Genomic DNA, 24982 nt, shown 5'->3' on the forward strand with positions numbered 1-24982 from the left:
TTGAATCATAATGTCATAAGTTAGAACTACGAAAATCACACGGAAACAAATATACAAAAAGATGTCAGCTTTTGAATCTCTTGAAAAGCTGTGCAGTATCTAATGAGATGAGCGAAGTTGAGATGACGTGATTGCAGTATCAAAATGCAAACAATTTAGATATCTAGGCTCTCGTTTCAAGAGAATAGAATGATAGATAAAGATGTTACTAATCGGATTAAAATCGGATGGTTAAAATAGAGAAGTGCTATCGAATGGTTGTATATGACTTGGGTAAGTTTTAATTTGAGTTTCACAATAACTAAGTTGATGAATCTAGTTCTTGTAAGCTTCATTTTATTACTACAATAAGATTGAGAAAACAATGAGAGGTAGTTATAGCTTTATGTTACAAATACTAAACTCATAGATTTTATGTCAGGAATACTTAACACAAATTGATCTAAGCAAAGAATTCAATGAGAAAACTCTATATCTATACAGATCTTCTATCACTATTCTCATAATTCCAGGATCCAACCTTAAAAAGGGCCAGTGTAGACATGGATTTGTTTTGCTCATTATATCTAGAAGGATGAATAGATGCACCTAAGGTGTTTGATAGAATGTCTGAAACAACTGTTGAATATTTCATCGCTTTTCTTTTTCCATAGTTTTCTATACAATTTAAAGGAGGGCAAACAAATTTTTTGGCAACGCTATTATGATATAGACATTTAATTAAAACAGGTTATGAAGCATCTAAGATAAATTCAGAGTCCCCTTACCTAAAGTAGAAGGTATAAACTTCCACTCATCATGATCAAACCAAGAATCAGTCACTTGCTATGTGTCTTGCATGGAGCATATTATGAATGTTGGTACAAGACATTCTTGGATAATGGTGAATTTTGGTTCATTGCTAGTTTTTCAAAGCAGAATATATTGATGGATACCTAGCTCATCCAAAAGCTCAAGTTGCGCTTGCCCTCGAGCCATTTGCATATTTCAGCCCTATGCTGTCGCGGGTGGTTATTCTTTTCTTGTTCCATGTGTAAGAGGCTATATAATTGTTTGTACATTATGCCCATTTTACAATTTATAATTTAAGAAAATAATCTTTTTAGATCTCTTACGGATAAAAACAAATCTCTTACGTGTAAAAGTAAAATTTTTATGGGTGAAAAAAAAGATAGGAGCATAAAACTAAAAATAAGTTTGTAACCTGGGTTGTAATTATAGTTACATGCACGGTATATGTGAAAGGATATTAATTATATTTCTATTGTCATCAATTTAAATGAATTTGTTTGGTGTATGGATTTTGAAATGGTTTTGAACGCATATGATTGGGGCTTACCATATGAGATTGGTTCGTTCAATCAGGGGCGGCTCAACATTGTTGGTAGCCTAAAGCAAAATTTTGATAAGAGGCTTAATTTTTTTTAAAAATAAATTATATATTTTATTTGAAGTTTATTTTCCTAATTTTTTAGATGTAAAATCATTAATAATTTTCTTATAATCGGGTTATTCTAATAATTCTTTTTCAACTAATAATATTACTAATCCGACCCATTTAGCTTCTCATGAGACATTTTTTTATCCTATACAAGATTTTATCAATTTTAAGTTGGAAAAACTTCTCTCTGCGGATGCAACTCGTATAGTAATATATTTTATAAGGAATATAGGAATTTGGAAAAAAAATAAAATCTTATTATCGATTAGAGCCTTATCTTCTACCGGTAATATATCCTTTAATGCTATGTAATTTGAAAAAAAAGTCTAAACTACCATGTGAAAGTGACTATTATGTTTTAATCGAGGCTAAGTCAATATTTTTTCAGATTTTTAGCATCTAGTAATCTTAAATTTTACCCAATAAATAAAAAATTAAAGATATTTTTATACGCTTCGGGTTATTCAAATCTCAACGGTCAACATCAGTAACAAATTAAATTTTTGTTTTCATTTGTTGTATTGAAAATTATACTCTTTAACTTTAAGATAATTGATTTTTTATATAAAAAATTAATTCATAAAATTACAACCAATGAAAAATGGGGCTCCCAAAATTTGGGGGCCTAAAGCCACTGCTTGGGCTGCCTTACCTTTCAGCCGACATTGCATTCAATGTGGATAGAGAGTCGAGTATCAGTCACGTTTTGGAGCGTGACACAACCACTATACAATTAAAACAGTCGACATGAGCTTTAATGGACGCTGATGAACCATGTGGTGAATAATGAGCTTCGGAGGTGATTTTCTTCATTTATTATCAATAGTTTCAAAATTTACTAGAGCTAAAACCGTAAATGCTAGCTTGGTCAAACTATAATCATAGTTATGACGTAAAATGGAAAAAAATCATTTGCCAAAAGATATGAGGGCAAGAACGTATCCAAATGGAAAAGATTCAGTGATTTCTTACTATGCACAGGTAACATAGAGGAACAAACAATAAGAGATGATTTAGTCCTTTTTTCAAAAATAATGGTGATAATTCTGATGATAATTGCTTAATAAGAGAAATATTTGTGTAGGTATACATGTTAATTTTGAAGAAAGATGCACCAATCATGTTACAAAGAAAATTAAATCGTTCAAATGATTTATATAATGGCATAAGAATGATATGTAGAAGTGTTAACAAGAATATTATATATGCATAAATAATAATGGACCAACTAACTACTAAATTGATTATCGTTGTATTAGGTTCAGAAAATATTCAATTATTTTGAATTCATTTATGCAAAACTATTGCATAAGCATTGCGCCCCTATTTGTTCTTATTCTTTTGAGTATTAATAGATGAGTAGGAGTCTATGCCAAACCTCCCACCACCACATATGTAGAAGCTTAGGTGAATGATTTTTTTTTAAAAAAAAGGGTAAGAAAAGCTGTAGTGTGCAAAATATTAGTAACGACTAGCAATTTAGAAGACAACTAATTGCAACTTAATTTTATAAAGTTTGTACGATGGGTCTAGAGTCGTCAAAACGGGCTTGGCCCGTGAGGCCAGCCCGATTCAGCCCGCTACTTGGGTAGGGTTGGGCTAGAATTTTTTGAGCCCATTTAAAATTGAGGCTTATAAGCCCGATCCAAGTCAGTCCGCTGGCCCTTGAGGCTTGACCGAGGTTGGGCCTGAGCCGGCCCGTGGGCCAAAAATTAATTAAATTTAAAGTAATTAACTATTGAATATTTAATATTTTAAAAAATAAAAACTAAAAAAACTATTAACTATAATCCTCATTCCCCAACCCTAGATTGCTCATTTACCCTTCCATATCAACTAAAATTTAGATTTTTGACATGCATGTAATATGACAAAATTAGTTTTTCTTTTGCTTAATTAATAACGAACTCGAAAAGTTTTAGGTGGCCAATAATAATCTTTTATCAAAAGAAAATATTACTTTAAGTGGCCAATAATCAGTTTGGATTATTTTAATATATTATTAATATTTAAACTGCTCTTCAGTATAGAAAAAGATCAATTTTAAATACATTAAAAAAAAATTGATCACTAGCCAATTTCAGGAATTTTAAATTTTATGCACTATAATGATGAAATCGGCAAATGATGTTAATCCTAAATTAAAAAACCTTAGCATATAAACTTATTGAAGCAATCCTTGAATCTGAGGAAAATGAAAGAAAAGTATTAAGAAAATATTCATGTAACTTTAAAAAAGAAGAGCTAGAGATATAAAGAATTTGCATTTCAATTATTAGATTTTTCGTCAAATATCAAGCTTTTTGTACGCTCTAAGCAAACAAAAGTAGTTTACATGATTAATCGACTATGTCACGAAAACATATTTAAGGATTTATGAAAAAAAATTCTAAAAAAATTGAAGGGCCGGCCCGCCCTAGCCCGCGATCCTCTTAGAGCTGGGTTGGGCCGGTTATTTTAAGGCTCATTCATGTGGCGGGTCGGTCCGTCCTAACCCACCAAATTTAAAAGCCCACGAGGCTTGGGCTAGCCTGGTCTGGACTGGCCTGACCCGACCCGTTTTGACAGCTCTAATCGGGTCTTACTCCTATCCAAAATAATTCTTTATTCTATTTCACATTTTCAGTGGACTCCCTCAATCCTCCACTCTTAAAAGAACAAGGAAGGAATAGAAAAATAGAATAATTTAATGACAAACGAAATTCTTCCAAATATGAGGACAAAGATTGCAAAAGAGAATAAAAAGGAATGCCATCATTGGAGATTTTCTTTGAATCTGGAAGTATCTAATAACAGGATAAACAGAATCAAAATAGTAACTGAAACAAACTACACGTTTCTCAACGGTGACTTCCACGCACAACCTTCTTAGGCAAAATATAGAGAGCGTACAACACACGAAAAGTCAGAGCGCGCTGACAAACACTTCTAATGGAACGTTGAAGAAAAAGAAAGAACATTAAAAAAAACGGAAAATGGCCAAAAATACCCTTAAACTATCGAAAACAGATCACTTTTACCCTCAGTTAGTTTTTTGTATCAAAAAAGTCTTTGCCGTTAGTTTTTTGGCTCACTCTTACCCCCCACACTAACGGACCTCTAACTTGGACTAAAAATAACAACAACAACCCAGTATAATCCTACTAGTGGGGTCTGGGGAGGGTAGTGGGTACGCAGACCTTACCCCTACCCTGGGGTAGAGAGGCTGTTTCCGATAGACCATCGGCTCCCTCCCTCCAAGAACTCCCCACCTTGCTCTTGGGGTGACTCGAACCCACAACCTCTTGGTTTGAAGTGGAGGGTGCTCACCACCAGAGCAACCACTTAAAAATAATATACTTGTTGACGTGGATGCTTATTTGGACAAATTTTATTTTATTTCGTTGTCTTCTTCCTTACTCGTTGCTGCAAACCTGACAACTAGAGATACTTTAAACAAGATACCTATCACAACAGTTAGGAAATTACTTCATCATCTTTCAAAATATATACTTACATACTTGCAAATTACTTTTACATTTTTCATCTTTGATTGCTAAACAGAAAATTATAGCAAACCGCTTTATAAATTTTATTGCAGAATCCTAAAAACTAAAGATGAACATGTGGAATGGCTTTTATTCAAATTTTGGATGAAATTAAAAATAAAGTTATTTTCAATATTCAAACAAGATTCATGTATAAACCAGAATCAATTCTCAACTATTTAAATAACGATACAAACTTGATGACTCCATCTCCCACCTCTTCTCTTCTCTCTGCCTTTCACGACAAAGAACAACTATAGCTACCACCACACTTGGTCATATCCTTTCACTTATCACTCTCTCCGTCCACTAACAAACTTTTACCCACAGGCTTTTCGCTGCAAAATTTGATGGTGAAATTTAACATCTCAGCTATCTGTGAGATCTCCACAACCACGAAATAGACTTTAGAAAAACCAAACACTTTCTGAGCATCCATAAAATACACTCACTAGGACATTAACAAACAGACTCTAATAGACCCATAACCACTTTCGTTATCATCTTATTCATTCCACTTTTTCATATCAAATTTAAAAGTACTCATCAAAATCAATTAAACTAGTGACCAAATTTGAGAAAGAATTAAGAAGAGAGATGACGGAGAGAATTAAAAACTGAGGAAGAAAGAGTACCCTAAAAACATTCTGATCCATAACTTAATGGGGAAAAGTGTGATGGAGATATGACGGAGTTATAGTGGCTGGGATCTTTTTTGAGTCTATGAGGGATTATTTTCAAGCTGCAAAGTTGAAAAAAATAGTGCACGATCTTTTTCCAAAGGAAGAAGAAAATATGGTAGGGTATTTTTTTTAACTTGTATGTCCAACTCAACAATAAAAAAAATTGTTATATGAGTTTTAATATGACTTGGAGGTCTGTTAGTGTGAGGGGTAAGAATGAGCAAAAAAACTAACAGCAAGGACTTTTTTGATACCAAAAACTAACGAAGAATAAAAGTGAGCTATTATCGATAGTGCAAGGATATTTTTGGCCTAGTTCCGATAAAACAGTACTCATCGATCAATTTAGGGTTTTAAAAAAGAATTCACTTTTTAAAATTAAAAACTCATACTCATCTAAATTGGAATTTGATTTTGTGAAATTGAATTTGATAACTGATTGGGTTTAGCAGAAATGGGGAGTCCAAAGGAGAATCAAAACAAGGGATTTTTTGCGACAATGAGCTCTGGATTATCCATGTTTGGTAACGCACTTCACAGATCTGTTAGGTATGCTTGTGTTGCACTCCTTTTACGTGCATAAATATTAATGTTTGGCCTTAAATAACAAATTTTGTTTAGTTAACAGCTTGTCATAATTGTATGTGTTTTTTTTGAGCAAATTTCACATTGTGTGTAATGGCTACAACATGTTAGTTTTTGGGAGCTAAAAGAATTCTTCTCATATGGCTTGTTAGAGTTTGTATATTTGTGTAGCCAAGGTGTGACCTAGTAGTCGATGATGTAGGAGAAGAACCATGAAGTCTAAAGCAAAATAAAATTAGGTGAATTCTTCCTATCTGCCTAAGTCTTGAAGGGCAATGTTATCCAGTACATGTGTTGGTGGGAGGTAGCAGGTATTCACCGTCATAAAAAGAATGAGTTTATAGATTTTTTTTTATCTGTAATTTTGTTTATTCTTTGATCTCACGAGGTTTTTGATGATAGGTTCTCAGCTACAAGACAACGTTCTTTGCTTTCTTCTAGTCTGTTGGGAATAACTTTTTTTAATTTTAGTTATAATTCCACTTTATTAAATGAATGATGCAACAGTATGCCTTGTGCTTGTTAAGCATCCTATGTTATAGTTGTAGTTGCATATTAGATAGAGAAATTTGAGGATATAGTATATTACAGCTCTTAGGGGTTGATTAGTTCACAAGCTAGTTATGTAATTATAATGCTGGAATTGTACCGGTATAGCTAATACGGTATAACTTATTCGGTGTTGTATCCTGTATATAGTATTTCATAGATTAAGGTATGAGTTATGCTGGAAATGAAAATGCCACCCAGCACAAGATAGATAATACCAAATTGTGTACTGGGATTATTGTTCCTAGTCTCTCCAACCAAGTGACCCCTTAATGTTTTGTTGCTTTTGCATGCATTATTCTTATCATATATAAACCACTACCTAAGCACGATAACTGTTCTTGAATGGGTTAATAACCTAGTGATTAACTGAGTTCCGATAATCTCTGGGTCGCTCGAGGTTCTTTTTCTTTTGCCTTTTGAGATCCGTTATCTCTATGATTTGATCCTTCGCGTATCGGCTCCATACTTCTTTGATCTCCCTTTCTCCTGATGTAAGAAAGTGACGCAAGCTTTGCCAGCTTTTTTCGAACTTGACAGTCAAGTTCACTGCTACTTCCGTAAATACGCCTTGGATAGTACTAGAAGCACTCGAAACACATTTTTTGTTAACACAGATTTTTAGAGTATCTAGCAGATGGGATTGAAAATAACACTAAGCTTGATGTACAGATTGTCATAGCTGCCTTAAAGTTGGGCACTAGTGCCACACTCCTTCTCAGGAGTTCCGTACCTGCACTTCGCATGGACAGTTTTCCTTTGCTCATCTATTTGTTTAAGTGGTTTACAGTATTTTCTATTAGTTTAGTGTTACATGAAGAATTTAGTTTAGATAATGACTCCAGATCGCTTTCAGCATTTGGTATCTGGTATTTTCCTTTTCTCACTTATTTAACTATCTAGCTGGCGGTGGTAGCACAACTTCTTATGGAAGGATTAGGATGAGACTGCTCCATTTCTGTTTTAAGTGTCCCTGAAATCTCTTTATGATGGGTGATAACATTTTCTTATTCCTATCTTCTACTACTATTTTCAAATTTTCCCTATAATTCTGTGGTGAATGATTTTATCTTAACAGGAACCAGACTTATTTGCTCCATTCACTGCCTTTCCTTCTTCCAGATTGCTTGGATATGAAGGCCTAGAAGTTATAAATCCTGAAGGAGGTAAAGAAGATGCATAAGAGGAAGCACAAAAAGGTAGATGGAAACAGGAGGTGAGTTATCTCAATGTCCGTTTTTCTTTCACATGAATGTGGATGTCTTCTTGATAAATTTTTTTTCTTTTTGCATTTTCCAAATTTTGGACGGGGGTAGTTATTGATGGGTCCATCCCATGTGTAAGGAAGACATGTTCTTTTTGGCTTTGAATTGTCAAGCCAACTAAAGGAATAGTAAGGGAGATTTTACGGTAAATATTTTTTTGGTTTCATATTGAATATTTGACTCTTGCAAAACTCATGATATCATTGATGACATCAATGAAGCAATCCTAAATACTATAAATAGGTATCTTGCTCTCATTGTAATACACACCAACAAAGAGAGAAAGAAAGAGTGAGGTTTCACAGACAAGGTATAAGAAAATAGTCTGTGAAGAAAATAGAGAGTGAGCGATATTATAGTAAGGTGAGAATATCAAAAGAGGGTTATTTCTTTTGAGTGTTGTAGTGGTCTTTGAGATATTTTACTCGGACCTACAAAGTGTAAAATTCTTTCCTATAGTGATATCAGTTGCTCCTCTCAGGGCCGTGGTTTTTCCCTTATTCAAAAGGATTTTCCACGTAAAAATCTTGGTGTCGTTGTCACTCTTTTATTCTTGTTAATTATCGTATCTCGGTCCAACGTTATTATTCCGTTTTTATTACTGTGAATATTATATCTGTAGGGAGTTTATTCCCAATAACTGGTATCAAAGCACATGTTCTGTCCGTTCATAGAAATACTATTCACTGTTGGTAGTACTATACTCGTTGAAAAAAAAAATGGCTGGAGTAAAGTATGAGGTAGCAAAATTTAACGGAGATAGCGATTTCTCAACATGGCAAAGAATGATGAGAGATCTGCTCATCCAACATGGATTACACAAGGTACTAGATGTTGATGCCAAAAAGCCTGATACCATGAAAGCTGAGGATTGGACTGACTTTGATGAAAGGGCTGCTAGTGCAATCAGGTTGCACTTATCAGATGATGTAGTAAATAACATCATTGATAAAGACACTGCACGTCGCATTTGGGCAAGGTTGGAAAGCCTATACATGTCCAAAACGCTAACAAATAAATTATACCTGAAGAAGCAGAGCCCTACACATGGGTGAAGGTACGGATTTTTTGTCACATTAAAATATGTTTAACGGATTAATCACACAGCTCGCCAATCTCGGAGTGAAAATCCAGGAAGAAGATAAAGCCATCTTGTTGTTGAACTCGTTGCCAGTACGATAATCTGGCAATAACCATCCTGCACGGTAAGACTACCATTGAGTTGAAAGATGTCACATCAGCTCTTTTACTCAATGAGAAGATGAGAAAGAAGCCTGAAAATCAAGGACATGCTCTCATCACAGAAGGTAGAGGCAAGAATTATCAAAGGAGTTCGAGTAACTATGGTAGATACGGAGCTCGTGGGAAGTCTAAGAACCGATCCAAATCAAGAGCTAGAAATTGCAACAATTGTGATCAACCAGGTCACTTCAAAAGAGATTGCCCAAATCTAAGGAAGGGCAAAGGTGAAGTTAGTGGCCAGAAGAATGACGACAACACAACCGCCATAGTGCAAAACAATGATAATGTTGTCCTCTGTATAAACGAGGAAGAGGAATGCATGCACTTATCAGGTCCATAGTCGGAATGGGTGGTTGATACAGCAGCATCTTACCATGCCACACCGGTAAGAGATCTTTTTTGCAGATATGTAGCAGGTGATTTCGGCCTTGTGAGAATGCGTAACACAAGTTACTCAAAGATTGCAGGGATTGGTGACATTTGTACCAAGATAAATGTCGGATGCACATTGGTTCTGAAGGATGTGCGACATATACCTGATTTGCGAATGAACTTGATCTCTGGAATTGCTTTAGACCGAGATGGATACGAGAACTATTTTGCAAATCAAAAGTGGAGACTCACCAAGGGATCATTGGTGATTGCAAAGGGAGTTGCTCGTGGCACGTTGTACAGGACAAATACAGAAATATGCCAAGGTGAATTGAACGCGGCACAAGATAAGATTTCTGCAGATTTGTGGCACAAAAGGATGGGTCATATGAGCGAGAAGGGATTGCAGATTCTTGATAAGAAATCACTCATTTCTTATGCCAAAGGCACAACGGTAAAACCCTGTAACTACTGTTTATTTGGTAAGCAGCATAGAGTCTCATTTTAGACATCGTCTGAAAAAAAATTGAATATACTTGATTTAGTATATTCTGATGTTTGTGGTCTAATGGAAATTGAATCGATGGGCGGTAACAAATATTTTGTTACTTTTATTGATGATGCTTCATGAAAATTATGGGTTTATATTTTGAAAACCAAAAATCAGGTGTTTCATGTTTTCCAGAAATTTCATGCTATGGTGGAAAGGGAGACAAGCCAAAAGCTAAAGCGTCTCCGAAGTGACAATGGAAGTGAGTATACTTCAAGGGAATTTGAAGAGTACTGTTCGAACCATGGGATCAGACATGAAAAGACAGTTCCTGGAACCCCACAACATAATAGCGTAACCGAAAGGATGAACCGCACCATTATGGAGAAGGTGAGAAGCATGCTCAGAATGGCTAAACTGCCTACGTCATTCTGGGGTGAAGCAGTTCAGACAACCTGTTACCTGATCAATAGGAGTCCATCAGTTTCGTTGGCGTTTGACATCCCAGAGAGAGTTTGGACCAACAAGGAGATGTCCTACTCGCATGTGAAGGTGTTCGGTTGCAAAGCTTTTGCACATGTACCAAAGGAGCAGAGAACAAAGCTGGATGATAAATCTGTTCCTTGCATATTCATCGGATATAGAGATGAAGAATTCGGATACAGATTGTGGGATCCCGTAAAGAAAAAGATCATCAATAGCAAAGATGTAGTCTTCCGAGAAAGTGAAGTTGGAGGTGCTGATGATATGTTAGAGAAGGCCAATAAAGGTTTTATTCCTAACCTTGTTACTATTCCGTCTACTTCTAACAATACCACAAGTGCAGAAAGTACAACCGACGAGATTGCCGAGCAGGGGGAGCAACCTGGTGAGGTTATTGAGCAGGGGGAGCAACTTGATGATGATGTCGATCAAGTGGATCACCCCACTCTGGGAGAAGAACAACCTCAACCTTTGAGGAGATCAGAAAGTTCGAGGGTAGAGTCATGCAGGTACTCTTCCACGGAGTATGTCCTCATCAGTGATGAGGGGGAGCCATAAAGTCTTAAGGAGGTGATATCCCATCCAGAAAAGAACCAGTGGATGAAAACCATGCAAGAAGAGATGGAATCTTTGCAGAAAAATGGCACGTACAAGCTGGTTGAACTTCCAAAGGGTAAAAGACCACTCAAATGTAAGTGGGTCTTTAAACTCAAGAAAGATGGAAATGGCAAGTTGGTCAGATACAAAGCTCGATTGGTGGTAAAAGGCTTCGAGCAGAAGAAAGGTATTGATTTTGACGAAATTTTCTCACCTATTGTCAAAATGACTTCTATTCGAACAATCTTGAGCTTTGCAGCTTGCCTAAATCTTGAAGTGGAGCAGTTGGACGTGAAAACTGCATTTCTTCACGGAGATTTGGAAGAGGAGATCTATATGGAGCAGCCAGAAGAATTTAAAGTAGTTAAAAGGAAACACATAGTGTGCAAACTGAATAAGAGTCTTTATGGGTTGAAGCAAGCACCAAGGAAGTGGTACAAGAAGTTTGACTCATTCATGAAAAGTCAAACTTACACAAAGACATAATCTGATCCATGTGTATACTTCAAAAGATTTTCTGAAAATAACTTTATTATATTATTGTTGTTTGTGGATGACATGTTAATTGTAGGAAAAGACAAGGGACTGATCGCAAAGTTGAAGGGAGATTTGTCCAAGTCATTTGATATGAAGGACTTGGGCCCAGCACAATAAATTCTGGGTATGAAGATAGTTCGAGAGCGAATAAGTAGAAAGTTGTGGCTGTCTCAGGAGAAGTACATAGAACGTGTACTGGAACGCTTCAACATGAAAAATGCTAAGCTAGCACTACTAAAAAACTAAAATTAGCTACGAACGTCGTCACTAATCTGTCGCTAAAATGCTCGTAGCTAGCAGAATATCTTGATAATTTGTTGCTAATCCGTCGCTAAATGATATTAGCGACGGATTTTTATTTTTAGCTACAGAATTTGTCCGTCGCTAAAACCTGATTTTTTTAGTAGTGCAGTCAGCACACCTCTTGCTAGCCATCTAAAGTTGAGCAAGAAGATGTGTCCTACAAGTGTGGAGGAGAAAGGGAACATGGCTAGAGTTCCTTATTCTTCAACAGTCGGAAGCTTGATGTATGCAATGGTATGCACCAGACCTGATATTGCTTATGCAGTTGGTGTTGTTAGTAGATTCCTTGAAAATTCTGGAAAGGAACATTGGCAAGCAGTCAAGTAGATACTCAGGTACCTGAGAGGTACCACGGGAGATTGTTTGTGCTTTGGAGGATCTGATCCAATCTTGAAGGGTTATACAGATGCTGATATGACAGGTGACATTGATAATAGAAAATCCACTACTGGATATTTATTTACATTTTCAGGGGGAGCTATATCATGGCAGTCAAGGTTGTAAAAGTGTGTCGCACTCTCTACAACTGAAGCGGAGTATATTGCCGCTATTGAAGCTGGCAAAGAGATGATATGGTTGAAACGATTCCTTCAAAAGACTGGCTTGCATCAGAAGGAGTATGTCGTCTATTGTGACGGTCAAAGCGCAATAAACCTTAGCAAGAACTCCATGTACCATGCAAGGACCAAACACATCGACTTGAGATATCACTGGATTCGAGAAAAGGTAGAGAATGAATCTCTAAAAGTCTTGAAGATTTCTACAAGTGAGAATCCCGCAAATATGCTGACCAAGGTGGTACCAAGAGACAAGTTCGAATTATGAAAAGAACTTGTCGGCATGAACTCTATATGAAAAACTGGAGTTACCTCCTTCAGGTGCATGGGACTGGAGGGGGAGATTTGATGGGTCCATCCCATGGGTAAGGAAGACATCTTCCTTTTGGTTTTGAATTGTCAAGCCAACTAAAGGAATAGTAAGGAAGATTTTATGGCAAATATTTCTTTGGTTTCACATTGAATATTTGACTCTTGCCAAACTCATGATATCATTGATGACATCAATGAAGCAATCCTAAACACTATAAATAGGTATCTTGCTCTCATTGTAATACACACCAACAAAGAGAGAAAGAAAGAGTGAGGTTTCACAGACAAGGTATAAGAAAATAGTCTGTGAAGAAAATAGAGAGTGAGCGATATTGTAGTAAGGTGAGAATATCAAAAGAGGGTTATTTCTTTTGAGTGTTGTAGTGGTCTTTAAGGTATTTTACTCGGACCTACAAAGTGTAAAATTCTTTCCTATAGTGATATCAGTTGCTTCTCTCAGGGCCGTGATTTTTCCCTTATTCAAAAGGGTTTTCCACGTAAAAATCTTGGTGTCGTTGTCACTCTTTTATTCTTGTTAATTACCGTATCTCGGTGCTACGTTATTATTCCGCTTTTATTACTGTGAATATTATTTCTGTAGGGGGTTTATTCCTAACGGTTATAATTCATGAGCTCTCTATCCATCAATATCTCTCTCTCACTGCACAATCACACACAGAGAAATTCTGATCTTGCATATTGAGTTGTTTTCTGCCACTTTTTTGGATGGAGCTGGTCATGAAATTTGAATGGTATTCTTTTTTTGAGAAAGGCAACAATAAATTTGAACGGTATTTTATGAAGATGTTTACTTCGATGAATCAGGCTAGTAAACCAGGTTGCAAAGAGACAATCATACCTCATACTATGTGCAAGTATTGCAGTATGAAGTTCTTAAACTTTTCTTTGCAAGTAGTGCACGTCAGGTGCTCTTTTAAAAAGATGCCCACATCCACTTAAAGTATTACATACTCCAATTTTAGCTAGTCATGCAGAAAAGTATAGCCTATAAAATTAAGAAATAAGTGCAACACCTTTATGTGAGTCAAGAACTCAAAATGCTTGTGTCTTTCAATTTCATACATTTAATATGGAGGGGCCTTACACTTTATTATATGTTCACCAAGAAATGGTATTAGTAATTTTTTCTTTTTGAGAAGGTAATTGGTATATCTTTAATTTCTCACGTTGAGTGTGATCCTTTGCTTTCTCAAAGGAACGAGACAGTTACTGGAAGATGATGCAGAAGTATAATGGTTGTGATGTCACATCAATGGTAACACTCCCTGTTCTTATATTTGAGCCCATGACGATGCTTCAAAAAATGACAGAGGTTTGTGGAAGCTGATTTACATGCTTTTAGTTAATATTAAATCGTATGCAATGTATTAGGGGAAAAATGTACAAACATTTTATCATTCTAGTTTGGAACTGTTGTGGCAGTTAATGGAATATTCCCACCTTTTAGACAAAGCCGATGAATGCGAGGATCCTTACATGCGATTGGTATATGCAACTTAGTGGAACTGTGTAATTCAATGGATGATTAAATTCTGCATACTCCTTTTCTACTTTTCAATATTAATTGTTGAAATTTAGTGCAACATCTTGGGCAATATCAGTCTACTATGCTTACCAACGTACATGGAAACCGTTTAACCCAATTCTTGGGGAGACTTATGAAATGGTCAACCATTGTGGCATCACATTTATTTCCGAACAGGTATGTGAAGGGTACTTATGCTGTCTTCTTTGGCTCTGTCACGTGTTTGGTTTGTCCTACATCTTACAATAAATATTGCATCGGTTGGCATTCTTTTATTAAACAATTGCAAATTAAGCTAAACTAATATGCTAGATCTTATTAAAGCCTAGTATGGATATGCTCAAACTGGTTCATTTGTGTCATTGTTTGATGGAATCTAATGCTTCACAACCTACAGGTCAGCCATCATCCTCCAATGAGTGCCGGGCATGCTGAAAATGAGCATTTCACATATGATGTGACTTCCAAGATGAAAACCAAATTCTTGGGTAACTCCGTTGATGTATATCCTGTTGGAAGGTTAGTTCATGTGTACCTTTCCTAGTTTGCAAAGATTGTAGTATGCTCTTTTTGTTGATCAGCGTCAATGCATGGAGATTTCAATTGTTATAATTGATGTATGCTTTCTTTGCTATAATTCTTCCTGGTTTTACTTATCCGAAAATTTTGTTTTATTTTCATTGAGTCCAAATGGTGACGTTTTAATTGCAATTCTTATTAAATCATAACTTTAGGTTTTTGTTTTCTCCTTGCTACTTTCCTTGCTTTGTACCTGATAGTTGTTAAGAATAATTAAGTTTCTAAAATGTTAACGACAAATGTATAAGTTTTGAAGTATTGATGTATACCTGAAATATGTATGTGCTGTAGTTTTTAGTTAAGTTGCTCGGACTCTTCACTTTTGGTGTCGCACCCATATCGATACGACACGGGTCGGGGTGGAGGATCTGATCCTGTCAACCGATTTTGGGTACTTTGACCAAATCCGACGTAGAAATTCGGGGTAGATATAACCATTTCTGAAATAAAAACGAAAGTTAGGGTGAAATTGGAGAAAATGGAATACCTAGTATATAAAAATTTCTATGTCAGTTCTTTTTCTTTTATTTCCTTCTCGGATTCTCCTCTTGATCAATATTATCTCCTTCTCGAAATACTTGTAAGTTCTTCACATATTGTAATGACCCAACCAGTCATTTTAACTTTTAGAACCTCGTTCCCTAAAATAAAACTTTTCGAACATGCTTTTATTAATTTATGACTTGCGGGAATTGTTGGTTTGGGATTTGGAAGAGTTTGGGTTGAAATCGGAACACTTGGTTCCTTAAGTTAGCTTTAAATGGACAAGTTTGACTACGATCAACATTTTGAGAAAACGACCCCGGAATCGGGATTTGGTGATTCCAATAGGTTCGTATGATGATTTTGGACTTGGGCGTATGTCCGAATCAGGTTTTGGATAACCCGGGAGCGTTTTGACGCTTAATAGTAAAAATCAACTATTTGAAGGTTTAAAGTTATTTAAATTTGGTTTGGAGTGGGTTTTTGAGAAATTGAAGTCCGTTTGGAATTCCGAGTTTGAGAATAGTTCCGTATAGTGATTTAAGACTTGCACACAAAATTTCGTGTCATTCCGGGTAGTTTAAGTACGTTTCGGCGTATTGGAAGTAAATTGAAGAACTTGAAGTTCTTAAGTTTGATTCAATTTGGTTTGGGGTATGATTCTTAGATTTGATGTTGTTTTACACGTTCTGTGAGTTCGAGCGAGTCCGTTTTATGATTTCAAACCCGTTGGTATGTTCGGGCAGGGCTCCGGGGGCCCCGAGTGTTAACCGGACGAGGCTTGGATCAATTTTGGAATTTTGAAAAAGAGCTGAAGCTTCCAGCTTCTGGTATGATCGCACCTGCGCATGGTCAGCCGCAGGTGCGAGCTTGTAGGTGCGAGCCACCAGCCGCACGTGTGAAGGGGATGATGTGCCCGGCCATCGCAGATGCAAAGAATTGGGCACAGAAGCGGACGCGCAAGTGCGGTCCTTTGGGCGCAGGTGCGGAGCTAGTCCAAGAGGAAAAATCTCGCACCTGCGAGGCTTTTCCGCAGGTGCGAACACGTTCCGCAGGTGCGAAAAATATGTCTGGGCAGAACCTTAAAACGGACGAAGCTCAGTCCATTTTTGTTCATTTTTCTTCCATATTTGGGCAATTTCAGAGCTTTTTGAGAGGAGATTTCAACTAGCAATTTGGAGATAAGTTAATTCTACACCCCTTGAGTTAAATACATAGATTATAAGTAGATTATAACTAGTAAATCTTAGAAATCAAAGGTTTAGGTGAAAAACCTAAATTTTTATAAAAATGAGATTTTAACCACGAAAATAGTTATGGGATTGGGTAGAAATTATATATTTGAGTTCTTGAGATTATGGGTAACGTTTCGATCCTAAAATTTCCAGAATCCGGGCACGTGGGCTCGAGGTGAATTTTAGAAATTTTACCATTTTGGATAGGGTAATTTATTAATAGATGAATTTCGAATTTTTGAACATATATTAATTATTTTATATAATTTTTGGATAGTTTCATATTTCTCGGCATTGAATCGAGAATTTTACGCGACGCGATAATCGAAAAGTGGACTTTGAGACGAGGTAAGTCTCTTGTCTAATCTTGTGAGGGGAAAATTACCCCATAAGGATTAAATTGAATAATTATTGATAATTGCGGGGCTACGTACGCACGAGGTGATGAGAGTCCGTGCGTAGCTACTATTAATGCTAAAGTCCGGGTAGTTTAGGACTCAAAACATGAATTACTTGTGTAAATTATATTCCTTGTTTATTTAATATTATTTGATATATTTATATATATATATTGTGAATTATTAGATCAAAATATTAAAGGATGGAAAAATTTATATGTTTGATTTTCTGTTTAAATTAATTAATTGTTAAAAGAAATTATTCTTCCTCCCAAATTTATCTCATAATAAATATGCTCTCCTTCCGGAGGTACATAAAAAAAGTCCTCCTTTCTTGTGGAGCGGGCCGAATGCCTCGGCAGGATAGATGCATATATGGATCGCGACGCACGTCCCTCAGCAGTGTACACGACACTCTGGATCGGGCCGTACGTCGTCGACAGAAATCGTACTTAATAATAATAATAATTACACGATACTTTAATAGCTTATTTCAGCTTGTGAAACTAATTGATAAATTGGAAAATCCTTGGAATTTAATGAATTATTATTCTTGCTTGTTAAATAATTAATTATTATTCCTGAAAATGATATTTAATTGATAAATTGGAAATTACTCGAATTGAAGGAATTTAATTAATATATTGAGAATTGTTGCATTTGAAGAATTTTGATTATTTCCGTTGATTAAATAAATTATTGTAAATTCTATAAATCATGTTGATTTAAATATCCTAGTTGTATTTCAATTATTATTATTGCCCCATAGTGAGTGTCAAAGTTGGCCATCTCGTCTCTACCACTTCGAGATTAGGCTTGATACTTACTGGGTACACGTTGTTTACGTACTCATACTACACTTGCTGCACTTTTTGTGCAGGAACTGAGGCAAGTACTAGTGGGGGACCTATCGTCTTACACCCACGTTATCCAGGGACATAGTGGTGAGCTGTTTCTCTGATCCGTTCTGCAGCTACTAGTGTCTCTCTTTGTATTTTAATTCTGTCTATTTTTATTTCGGACATCATTTAAGGTTTTGTATAATCTACTAAATACTCATACACTTGTGACACCAGGTCTTGACACACACATTAGTAGAGTTTGGATTTTATTATATTTTTTTGATTTTAAATTTTATCAATGTATGCTTAATTTATTAGTTGGCTTGCCTAGCTGTAGTGTTGGATGTCATCACGACTTATAGGTGAAATTGGGTCATGACACATATAATTTCTCATAATTTAGACATATTTTTATAACTTTATTTTTAGATATTTGAATTATTTTTAACCGAATCTCCACACCCGTATCCACACTTGGATCCGATTTCCGAATCTTAAAATTCAGATCATGAAGGATCCGACCTCTAGATCCGCACCCGTTTCGGATACCTGTACCTGAGTCCGAGCAACTTAGGTTTTTAGAACAGAAAGTCCATATGAATCTCTTATTCCGAGTCGAGGAGAAGTGGATTACTCTGTGTTCTTTACAATCATATGCTCGATTACGAGGGTCCAAATCAAGGTCTCCATCTCGCTGACTAGGTATACCAATTTGGAGAAAATCTGCTTCGCTTTTTGAGTTGTGTAATTAAGGCGAAAATTGAGGCATTACATGTTGTCTGAATTTTTGAGGAAATGACTATTTATCTATTGTAGTTTCATCCAGAAGAAAAAGTCTTCCAAATAAAGGCGAACATATCCATTAAGTGACTGTAACTGCTATGGTTTATAATTAATAGTTCTACTTTTATCTGCGGTTATCTTCTAAGTTGCTTAGACTCGGGTGCAGGTATCCAATATGGGTACGGATTTGAGCGTCAGATTCGACAAAACCTAATTTTAAGATTCGGGGCGTGCGGATCCAGGTATGTATACGACGCGGGGATTCAGCTAAGAAAATTTAAAATTATAAAAAATAGAGTTATAAAAATATTATTAATTATGAGGGATATTCTGTGAAAAACTTATATGTATATTATAAAATTCAATCTTTCATTCTTCAAGATGGGCATTATTCTTCCATTCTCTTGGGAACATAACAACATAAAAACTAAATATTAAAAGTATATTACAATAGAATAAATATAATTGAAAAAATCAAATATAAAGTGGAAGAAAAGAACTAACCTTTTGTCCAAGAACAAGAATGAACAACTCTTGAAATAAAGATTGTAACTTGTATCGTAAATATAAAAATAAGATCTTAATCAAAGTGAAAGTGTGAAATTAGAAATCTAAAATTTAAGACATAAAAAAAAGACATTTATTTCATCCACAATTTAGCTATTAATAATTAAATTAATAGTTCAATACACCAAGTAGAAGTTCACCCTTTTACCAAAAATAATAGAACATTTGAACTTGACTAACAAAAATCGACAAAGCATAGTCAAGTTATTCAAGTTAACTCTTACGCCCTAGCTTTCCTTTGCAACATCTTCAACTCCATCCAAATCTTCCAATTCTTCTCCAAAGATCACTCCTTCCAATTGAGGTTCATCCATTGATAGCTCGGCTAAAACATCAATTGTTTTATCAATATCAAATTGATTTCCACCTAAAGTAACATTAAATTAAAAAGAATAGATATATTAGAAAGTTTTCATGAAAAGGAAAAAGAGTTATGCAAAATAAATAATCAAGAAAAATATCAAATAAAAAATATGTATACGTATACCCAAATCCCAACACTTGCTCGGTCCACTTTTATATTTTTCCTTCTTGCGAGAGGGCAATCGTAGGTTATAGTGTACAAAAACCAAATCTTCGGCTCTTGAAGTTGCAAATTTGTTTCTCTTGATGTTGAGAATCAAAGAATAAGTGCTCCAATTTCTTTCACAATAAGAGGAAGAAGTCGATTGAGTAAGCAACTTGTAAGCTAAGCTTTGCAAGAGTGGAGCCGAGACACCGTGATTTTCCCACCAAGAAAGAATATCCTCATACATCATAACCTCAATCACACGAGGTTCACTAAAATAAACCACTCCACTACAAAATGCTCCTTCCCCTCGTACTCAAAGATAATTTTCGTAACTTTCTCAATCATTTTATCCCACATATCATAAATGAGTTGCAATTTCGGACTATCAAGATCGGCACTTCTAAGCATATCTACAATAGGTCCCGTAAACTTCAAAAACTAATCAATGCTATCCCACCATTCATCATCCATTATAAGAGATTTTATTTCATGTACTTTAGCTTCAAGTCCCTTATCCTCCATATAATGCTTCCATTCATCATCCATCACAATCTTCTCTAATGCCTATTTCACTATTTGAACACGAGTGGTATAATAATGTGTGAGGCAAATCTTGTTTCGGCAACTTTCAGTAAGCACAAATTCAAATGCTTTTGAAATATTGTAAGTGCCATATCATGATTCATAACAAAGTTCTTCAAATTACTCATTTTATCAAGTAACTTTAATATCCATTCACAATTTGTAAAGTGAGTTGATCCTTCCGAAGGTTGGCACATACTTTCAACGCTAGATTTAAATAAGGCTGTCGAACGGGACGGGACGTCCGTCCCACTTAATTTTAAACGGGATAGGCCCATGTTAAACGGGACATGAGATGGGACGGGATGACCATTTCGTCCCGTTTATCCCGTCCCATTTCATCCCGTTTCGTCCCATCCCACCGGTCCTGTCCCGTCCCGCATCCCTTTTTTTTGAATTATAGTCGTTGGGCAACGACTATAATTACAAAAATAGCCGTTCCCAACGGCCAAAAACGGCCATATTTGGCCCAAAGGGCCATATTTGGCCCCCACCCCCCAAAGCATCCCTACCCCCCAAACTTTTAATATAATCCCTAAGTTTATTAAATTATACTTTGGCCCTATTTTCTACTATAAATACCCCCATCCTTCTTCATTTTTTCCCACAAAAATAAATTATTCTCTCTCAAATATATTACATTCTATCTATATTATTCTCTCAATTTTCTCGCAATCAAGTGATAAGTTTCAAGTATTTGGATAAATATTTGGAGCAACTTTCAAACTTCAAATTAATTTCTCAAGTATTTGGAGCAATATTTTGGGCAATTTCTTCAAGTTTCAATATTTAATCACGGTGCACTCGTTCCATCTCCTAATTTTAATATATATTTTTTCGCATTATTTTAGTGCTTAATTTTTGTGTTTACTTTACGTATTCTATTTTCGTATTTCATTTGTGTTTTTAATTTTTATGTTAACTTTTTAAATTTAATTTCGTATTTAAATTATGGCACCTAAAAATATATTTGGCGTATTTAAAAAAATTAGTAAAAAAAGTAGTAAAGGTGAAAGTAGTAGTAATCCTAATCCTAGCCCTTCTCCTATAATTAGAAAAAATATAGATGAAATGACTCATGTTGATGAAACTTCATTTTCCAACCCCCCGCATGTTATAATATTAATTTCGGAGAACAACTAGATCATGAAACTTTACAAAGATAATTTGGCAATGATATTTTTATTGAGGACGAAGAAAATGAGGATGAAGAAAATGAGGAAGAAGAATTAGATGAAACACCCACTAGTCCCGCAACACAAGCTCCAACACAAAGTCAATCTCGGTCTGGAGCTTTACCCCCTGTACCTCCTGTAAGGGGTAAGCCTAAGGATGAACGTCCCAAAACATCACTTGTATGAAAAGTTTTTAAACATGATATCGGGTGCCTATACAAAAGGTATTTAATATGCATAATGGTATCCCCGTTGATCAAATTGTTGATTCTGATTGGGATCATATCAAAGAGCTTACTAAATTTTTTTTAAAAAATTATTATGCTACAAAATAATTTTCTGGTATATATTATCCTACCATTACATAAATATTATGGTATATTTGTGGAATTTTTATTGTATTTCGTAAGTATAAAACTAATCCAACTTATGCACCGGCCATTAATGAAATGATTGAAAAATTTAAAAAGTATTTTTTTTCTATTCCCCAAGTTTATTTAATTTCTACTATACTTAACCCATCTTTAAAATTAAGAGGTGCAAAGGGACTTGTTCGTAAAATTTATGAAAATTTAGCAATTCAAGAAAGTGAATAACCATCTCTCGAAGAATGCCAAGCTAACATATATTCTTATGTTAGATCAATATTTGATAAATATAAATCTATGAAAACAACAGGTGGTGAAACTGCTCCTTCTACTTCTAAGTCTAGAGTAGAAGTTACATGGGAAGATATGGATGATATAACAGGTTTTGATTCCTCTATTGATGATGAACTTGATTCTTATCTTTGTAACGACCCGGCCGGTCATTTTGAGAATTTGAGCCCCGATCCCCTAATATCTGATTTTCTCATATTTGTTTCTTTTTTTGAGATTTGCCGGAGTGTTTGGTTATGGAATTCAGGGAGTTTTGGGACACTTAGTCCCTAGTTGTGAGTTTAAGCCTTAAAGTTTGGACCGTAGTCAGAACTGTATGAAGACGGATCCGGAATGAAATTTCGTCGACTCTGTTAGCTCCGTTGAGTGATTTTGGGGTTTGGAGCGCGTCCAGAATGTGTTTTGGAGGTCTATAGTAGACTTAAGCTTGAATTGGCGAAAGTTGGTTTTTCGGCGATTTCGGCCGATAGTGGAAATTTTGATATCAAGCTCGGAATGGAATTCCGAAAGTGGATGTAGGTTCGTAATGTCATTTGAGACCTGTGTATAAAATTTGAGGTCATTTGGACTAGATTTGATGTGGTTCGGCATCATTTGTAGAATTTGAAAAATTTTAAATTCTTAGGCTTGAATCCGTGCTTAATTCATGATTTTGATGTTGTTCGACGTGATTTAAAGGCTCGACTAAGTTCGTATGATATTTTAGGATTGGTTGGTATATTTGGTTGAGGTCCCGGGGGCCTCAGGAGTGTTTCGGATGCTTAACGAAATGAATTTGGACTTAGAAAAATATTTGGTGGTTCTGATGTAATCGCACCTGCGCAAGGCTGCCCGCAGGTGCAAGAAAATCCGCGCAGAAGCGGAGTTGGGTGGATTGGTCAGGGGTCACAGGTGCATGGGAAAAGGCCGGATCTACAATGCCCGCAAATGCGTAAGACTGTTCGCAAGTGCGCAAGTTACGTAGAAGCGGAGGAGATTTCCACAGGCGCGCACGCGCAGCTGCGGCCCTTTCGTCGCAGGTGCGAAGGCAGAGGGGGGCAAGTGAATTGCGCAGATGCACACTTTTTCTGCACAAGCGCACCCACAGGTGCGAGCCCAGGTTCCGCAGGCACGAAAATACCTGAGCAGTGGTTAAAACCGAAGGGCTTAGCAATTTTTGTCATTTTTGACTTTGCAAACTCGGTTTATGGCGATTTTTGAGAGCATTTTCGAGGAATTTCTTGAGGTAAGTCCCTTGTACTTATTTTTGATCAATAATCTTGCCTTGCCATGTATTTTCCCACCTAGTTAGTGTATATTTAAGGTGGAAGTTGGAGGCTAGGGATTTAGAAGTTTGATTTGTAGATTTGGAGGATCATTTGGTGTCGGAATTTAGTAAATTTGACATGGTTAGACTCGTGAGTGAATGGGTATTCAAAATTTGTAATTTTTACCCGGTTCCGAGACGTGGGCCCGGGGAGACTTTTTGGGCGTTTTTTCTAATTTCACGCTTTAGTTTCAAATTAATTAGCTAAATTAGTTACTTGTAGTTATATTTACATTATGTAATTTATTTGAATAGATTCGGGCCATTTGGAGTCTGATACTCATGGCAAGAACGTGTTATCGAGGTGATTTGAGCGGTTTGAGGTAAGTGGCTTGCCTAACCTTGTGTTGGGAACTTTCCTTTAAGATGTTTGATATTAATTGATGTGTGGGCGACGTGTACGTGAGGTGACGAGTACGTACACGGGCTATTATTGCAAAAATCCCATTTTTCCCTTCTAAATCATAAACTGTTTTTTCTTATTAAATTGAACTAATACGTTTAATTGTTAAACTTAAGCTAGAGAAGCATGCTTAGTTAAGTCCCTACTTTCCTTATATGTGTTCAGTATAAACTATATAACTCGATGCCATACCTGCCATTTTATCTTGCGTTGCATATTTAAATTGGGACTACGGACGTATTCTTGGAGATCCCCCTGTACTGCATATTTACTTTGGGACTACGGACATATTCCGGGAGATCCCCCTGTACTGCATATTTACTTTGGGACTACGGACGTATTCCGGGAGATCCCCCAATACTGCATATTTACTTTGGGACTACGGACGTATTCCGGGAGATCCCCTTGTACTGCATATTCATTTGGAACTACGGGACGGTATCCCAGGAGATTCTCCACTGTGTTACCTTATTCTGAGTCGAGGACTCCCTTAACTATTAAATTTTCGAGAGTTTCTTTAACTGTGTTACCGTAAATTTTACTTATACCTTTTACTATTTAATTTATTATATTTACTCCTGTAGGGCCTTGACTTGACCTCATCACTACTCAACCGAGGTTAGGCTTGGCACTTACTGGGTACCATTGTGGTGTACTCATGCCCTTTCCTGCACATGTTTTCGTGTCCAGATCCAGGTACGAGCTATCAGCCTTGGGGTTAGTGCGTGCTGCTGATTCTAGGAGACTTCAAGGTACTTCTGCTTGCGTCCGCAGATCTTCGGAGTCCCCTTTTACTCCCTCGCCTAGAGACTTTCTTTGTTATCTTCAAACTTTTGTATAGAGCTACATAGATTATAACAGCTTGTGACTTAGTGATATTTCGGGTCTTGGAAAATTATTTTTTATATGTCGAGTGGTACTACTCTTGGTTATTCACAATATGCTAGTTATCTTTAAAATATTGTATTTT

At 36.1% G+C, this 24982-nt stretch overlaps 1 protein-coding gene across 1 annotated transcript in view; it reads left to right on the plus strand.

Annotated features, from left to right (window-relative positions):
* Nucleotides 1-5948: 5948 nt before the first annotated feature.
* LOC104119894 (oxysterol-binding protein-related protein 3C) overlaps nt 5949-24982 on the plus strand; it is a 36196-nt gene continuing 17162 nt past the window's right edge. The window contains 6 exon segments of the mRNA XM_070196354.1: nt 5949-6200; nt 7908-8001; nt 14160-14276; nt 14387-14454; nt 14543-14666; nt 14887-15008. Of these exon segments, the coding sequence (XP_070052455.1) occupies nt 6106-6200; nt 7908-8001; nt 14160-14276; nt 14387-14454; nt 14543-14666; nt 14887-15008 (620 nt within the window). The 5' untranslated portion in view covers nt 5949-6105.

Source organism: Nicotiana tomentosiformis, chromosome 2 (genome assembly GCF_000390325.3).
Source record: "Nicotiana tomentosiformis chromosome 2, ASM39032v3, whole genome shotgun sequence".
NCBI classification, from domain to species: domain Eukaryota; kingdom Viridiplantae; phylum Streptophyta; class Magnoliopsida; order Solanales; family Solanaceae; genus Nicotiana; species Nicotiana tomentosiformis.